Source organism: Chaetura pelagica, unplaced genomic scaffold, assembly GCF_000747805.2.
Source record: "Chaetura pelagica isolate M959 unplaced genomic scaffold, ChaPel_1.0 scaffold17, whole genome shotgun sequence".
Classification (NCBI taxonomy): Eukaryota; Metazoa; Chordata; class Aves; order Apodiformes; family Apodidae; genus Chaetura; species Chaetura pelagica.
Genome location: NW_009970726.1, coordinates 2,870,144 through 2,876,112, shown reverse-complemented (window position 1 = coordinate 2,876,112; position 5,969 = coordinate 2,870,144). Strand labels below are relative to the sequence as shown.

Sequence of the window (5,969 nt, the reverse complement as noted above, 5' to 3'; positions counted from 1 at the left end):
CCTTTATTCCTGCTCTGTCTCTGTTTCCCAGGAAACAAATCAGAGCAGCATGAAAGGGACTTAAAGCTCCTAGATCCGGTGCAGAAAAAGCGGAGGCAGGTCTAAAACCTATCTTTTAAAGCAATGTGTGCTAAGGGCCTCTTATAAATCTGTGGTGCAAGAGATTTTTGAGGAGTGCAGTGTGAGTAAAAGGGGAACCTTTTGGTAGCTTTGCAAACCTGAGAAATTGTCATCTGGGCAATTCTGCAGCCTTTACTTACAGTTACTCAGGAAGGCTGTATTAATTTAGACAATCCATTCCCATGGACACCACAAATATTTCCAGGGGTTGTTGGTTTGCTTGTGATCAAGTGGCTGCAAAGTGCCTTGAAGTCCCTGGATTTCTGCCACCTGGGCTGTGAGCGTGGGCAGATGTGGCTTCCATCTGCAAGGGTATGAAGCTTTAACCTGCGTGGCAGAGGCAGGCAGCCTATCCCTGCTGCTCCTGCTTTTTGAGAGCAAGAAGAGGAGCTATAAACCCCTTAACCCACTGAATCCTCATTTAACTTACAATTTGTGCTGCCTCATTATTTATTTATGAAAAAACATTTGACTTCAAAGCTTACTAGATTTATGAAATTATAGTGAAGTGTTCAAGTGTTGCATTTTTGCCTGTTGTTTGTAATGATAAAGCTTCCTGATGTTACTAGTAAACTGCAGTGTCATGTTGTGGTACTGAAGCTATTGTTAAAGTTGGACTAACACTGTCTTACTGTGGATAGGAAAATTAGATTAGCACGTGCACCAATTTGGAAAAAAAAACCACATTCACTATATGTAGTTTTTTCTCTTACATTCTCTGGCAAGTTCATATGGTCTGGCCATGACTGTGTATTTTTTAATTTGCTAGCTTATTTAAGGCCTCTCTTATCTTCCTTAAAAGTAGGGCTTTTTATGTCTCCCTTACGTGATCTTAACTTCATGTGCTGCTGATAGTAAATTTGAACTAGAGGTGGCTGAGAATTTCCCGTCAGAATGAATTGCAACTAGAAATGTCTGTAAAATAAATGTATCAAAAAAAAAGTTTTATAGTTTTTTTATATGCCTTTTCTAATAGGAAATTCCATGCATACTGTTGCGTGCCATTTAGTTCAACCTGGTTAGCAGTATTTTATTTTATGGAATTTGCCTTAAGGATTTTATCTCTGAGTTAATTGAAAAAGCAAAGCCAAAACTCTTAAAACTGTGTGGTACACTGATAATGTTCTTGATAAAAAGTGATAATTTTTCAAAACCTTTTTCCCCCTGAAAAAAATACCGAATGAATTTCTTCAAAAATAGCTGAATCCTCTGTGTGAGTGACAGATGTAAGCACTTTTGCCTGTGTTCCTAAAAACCATTCAAAAAAAAATGTGTTTACAGGTGTTTGGTCGAGTGTCGAGGTGCTCCTGTCTTCCTGTTGTGAAAGGGACAAATACGTTAGTCAACACTTGTCATGTTAAGAGTTAGCAAGCAAGGAAATATTTTTTATTTTAATAAGGAAGAGGCAACTTTTCCAGTTTAGTACAGCCTGGAGTTTTATGTTTGCTTAAATACAACCAGGAGATGACAGAAGCCACAGGAACAAGTGAGGGTGTGGTTTTGTCATATACCAGTACTAATGAGCATTAGAAAATATTGGTAACCAAGGCTGTGAAAGATCAGAAAAAAGTTAACATGTTTATACTTCTTTTTATACCATTATTTCTAGTCTGAAACTTTTCTTTTGTCTTTCAGAATGATCAGTCTATGCAAGACATGCAGATAATGGGAGGAGATGATCTTTCAAAGCTGACTGGAAAGGTTTGTTAATTTTAAATTTAAGAAAGAAAATACATCCACTAAAAACACCTGAGAAAAGCTGTATAACTTTGCATGTGGGCTGTCAGATACTAATATTGGAATAAAATGCTATTGCTTTCTGATTGCAGATGTCAAAAAAGGTCAGAATGTAGCTTTTCCATCATAAAGTAGGGATTTCCCAATAGTTACATACATATCATCAGTGAGATTGTGGGTAAAATGCACTGGAATGCTTTCCCTGACATTGTGTGTGTCTTGGAACATTGTGTTTTCTGCCCTTGATGGATGCATGCAGGCAAACTGCACATTGAGCATCCCTGTTGAATTCCACATATGAGGGGTTTAATACAATTTTCCTTACTGTACATAGTTTTGTTGTGAAACCTTTCACTCAGATAAGCAAAGGGGATTTTTTTATTTCAGCATCAGGCTTTGCTTTGCACTATCCTTGAACACTGTGGTAATGAAAGAGTGATTTGAGTCAGTGAAAAGGCTATTTTCATCCAGCCATGGGAAATACAAAGCAGTGCTTTGAAGAGGAAGGAAGGCTGATTCCTTTAGGCAAATGGTCTGTGTGGAAAATGGTCAGAAATGGATTCTTATGCATTAAGGCAACATAATACTTACTTCATTATTTGTGCTGTATGCAGTTCCTTTTTTGTTAGCTAGCACTATATAATATCAGTTTCTTCAAAGAACTCATAGCAGTAGCAAATGAATTTGTTTTGTTGTAGTACAGCATGCAAGAAAAATAATAACTGAATTTTAAATATTTCTTTAATATTAAATAGGTATTTGATGCAACTAGAACTTAAATGAAAAAAATGCTGTTATACTGTGAATATTTAGTAATATATATGTTCTTTGCCCTTCCAAATACTCCTGCTGGGTGTTTGTTTCTAAATTATCACTAGAGCATTTATCATGTTCTTGGAAAATACTAATTGACTTGCTACTTTCTTATATTCCAACACTGGAGCAACTTGTTTTTCTGTGATGATTTTGCATATGTTTCTCTCACTCATGGGCAGAATTGGCAGTGCACCTATTAATCTTCCCTATCATGTCTCTTTCCAAGATAGTCCAAACACTTTCTAAGCTTCCAAACCCAGCTACCATTCCCCATCTTCCAATCCCAGATTTTCTCCGTGAGTGGTTTTAGTTACCTTTCCCAGATTAGTTCCAGTTAGTTATCTTTTCCAGATATAATATTTCTAGTATGATTTGAATTGTCTGGAGCAAAACATTCTTTTCATTCACAGGACTTTTGTGTATTTCCGTGTGTCCATATGTGTATGAGAGAGAAGGAAAATTTCACCCCAAGTTCTGCCCTTTCAAAAAATGAAGTAAATTGTCTTGTTATACTGAGGATCCTTGTGACCTTTTCCTCATTGGCGCAGCCATCCTGTTCCAGGTATGGAACAGGACATGAAATGTGGCTGTTGGGAGACTAGGGGATACTTGGGGAGAAGACTGGACAACCCTATGGTTTAAGATTGCCGGTTAAGGAAGCTGGTATCCTGAGTAGGTGTGAAGGGGCTGTTTGGGGAACAAAGGCAGCTGCTGGTCAGGAGGGGAGCCCAGTGCCGGAAGCTGGGTGTGGAGGGGCTGAAGTGGAGCAGGAAGGGAGGGCTGGGACTGCCAGGGGAGCAGACTTTCTGAAAGGACATATTCGGTGGTTGTATGTGTGGTTGCCTGTGACACTGCTAATGTAGGAATAATTAAATCGCATTTTCACTATTGCACATGAGAATGGGGTTTCCTTAAAACTTGTTTTACTGATTGAAAATCTGGGATGCAAAGCTTGAGCTTAGATGTTCATACTTGCACGTCTAAAGTTGGATATACGAAGGAGTGGCCTTATGTCCACAGATGCCAACTCCTCCATCTGCTGTTGACTTAAGCAATTAGTGCAAGTATTCAGCACATTTTACTAATCAGCCATTTGCAGACTGATTCAGAGCCTCCTACAGTCAATGTACATCTTTCCTTGAGGTGTTTTTTTAGTACCTTAATTTAGCTGCTGGCTTTTAAAACTGCTGGCTTTAGTAACCATTCTCTGTCACTGAGTGAATTAGTGGAAGACTCACTGATTTAATTCAACTTCCCTGCTTTTAAGTGAGCTGGTTGCTTCTTCTGCCTGCTTACAGCACTTAGTAAGAAAAGATTGTCCAATGTCCCTACTGACAGGAATCATTCTGTATATCACTCTATATGTAACATGTACTGTAACCTTTAAAAAAAGTGTCCTTGCAAATGAGACAAGGTAGACAAAATCATCAACAGAGTTTATATAATTTTGGAATTCAATACTTACTACAGTTATATAATGTATTTGATGTAAAAATTAGATCCATATATTTTTGTCATCACTACTTGTACAGAACATAGAATGTGAACAAAATTAATCATTCTTATTTGATAGGTTGGTAAGAGCTTCTAACTAAAACCAAAATAGTTATGTAGTTAGTATGATACAATCATGAAGCCAGTGATTTTCTGATAGTACTCTGTAATATGGATCAATGCTTACATTCTTTATGAAGGACTATTCCTCTTGTTCATATTGGGTACATCTTGTTCACAGCCAGTGGTTTTGGCATGTTCAGAGAAGTGGAGAAGGTAATAAATAGTGATCAAGAAAAACATGAAGTGAATGTCTTGTATCCTCTCTGCACTTCATTGCATTGGTTGGAGCACTCTGTCAATACTCTGATGCTCTCCTAAAACAAGTGATCAGCTCATATCTTAAAGGGGTTTCACTCAAAGGAAGATATCCACTGTGCAGCACACCTCACTTCCTTCTGGTAAGATCTGGGCAGTAGAGTCTCCAAACTTCCCTTATATGTCTCAATTTATCCACTATCTACCATTTTCTTATCCCACTTGTCATATGGTAGGATGTTCCAAGAATATAATACAATTTCACTTTCTTTCCTTATGACTCTTGTTTATTTTCTTTTTATACACAACCATTTTCTCTGCATGTCATAGGTTCTAACAACAGTTCTGAGAACTGTGTCTTTAGCATCTACCTAAATATGTTAGCAATTCAGTATGTATTAAACAATACAAGGGGTAGCTGTGTAAGTTTTATTCTCTAGATTTAAAATACATATTATTGTTTCATTCACCATTCAAAGTGTGTTTCTCAGAATTCTGTTGGTTCTATATTTATTATTTTTTTCTACTTAAGTATTCACTGTCTTGACTAAAGTGCTTTCTCTCCCTATATGCATTATTTATAAGCCCATACATTTGCAAAAAAACCCCAATAATGGCATTCTCTTTAGAACACTATGTACATGAGAGACTGTATATGTGACAGTAAAGGTCTTCAAAGTCTGCTATGCACTCCTGCAATAGTCTGTGTTGTACTGTGTTCCTATCAGGCATGCATCTTTGCCTTTTTCATCTTTTCAAAGGTTGATTTTATGTGTCTTGAAGCATTCCACATGTCAGTACCTCTACTTAACTGCCATCTTTAGTCACTTCTGTTGTTCTGCATTTTTTCTTAATTAGATGTTTTGCTGCCTGTTCTTCTGACAGTTGCCATCCTTAACTGCTTTTTCCACAGCAAAAGACACTGTTTTTTCTCTCCCTCGAAGTCAATCACCTTTCTTTGCACTTCTGCTTAGGCAATTTGTTCTACTGTTCATCAGTATTTTCTTTTATTGTTGTTCTGGAGAAATGAAGGTACAAAGAAAACTTCGCAGCCTCCCTCTCCTGTTTTTCTCATGGGCTCTGCTCACCTGCTGTCTACCTCTTATAATTCTGTTGATTTCACCTGTGTCCTGAAAATCCTCTTCCAATTCCAGATGATCAGAAAATTATACTTTTCCCTTCAAGTTAGAGAATGGAGACAGTGATGCATTCCCTTTAGATTGCTTCACTTCTATGCCCAGCAGAAGTGTGCTGTAAGGATGGCTGCAAGCTGCACACGTGTATATACAGCATTCAACACAATGTTCTCTAAGAACAAAATGTTGATGAGAGTGTATCATGATGTCCTCCATTATGTCCCCCCCTCCTTTAACTCTTAGAGGTACTGAAGTGATTTTACAGACTGGAGTCTGTATACATGGACTCAGTGTACAAACCAAATTGCTCCCATCAGCAGCTGCTACTGATCCAACTGAGTGTCTAAA

General features: G+C 37.7%; 1 protein-coding gene across 1 annotated transcript in view; it reads left to right on the top strand.

Moving 5' to 3' along the window:
* Window positions 1-5,969, top strand: part of PRTFDC1 (phosphoribosyl transferase domain containing 1) — a 54,816-nt gene that overhangs the window by 30,602 nt on the left and 18,245 nt on the right. The window contains exon 4 of the mRNA XM_010007021.1: window positions 1,756-1,821. Within this exon, the coding sequence (XP_010005323.1) occupies window positions 1,756-1,821 (66 nt within the window). The remainder of the gene's footprint in view (window positions 1-1,755; window positions 1,822-5,969) is intronic.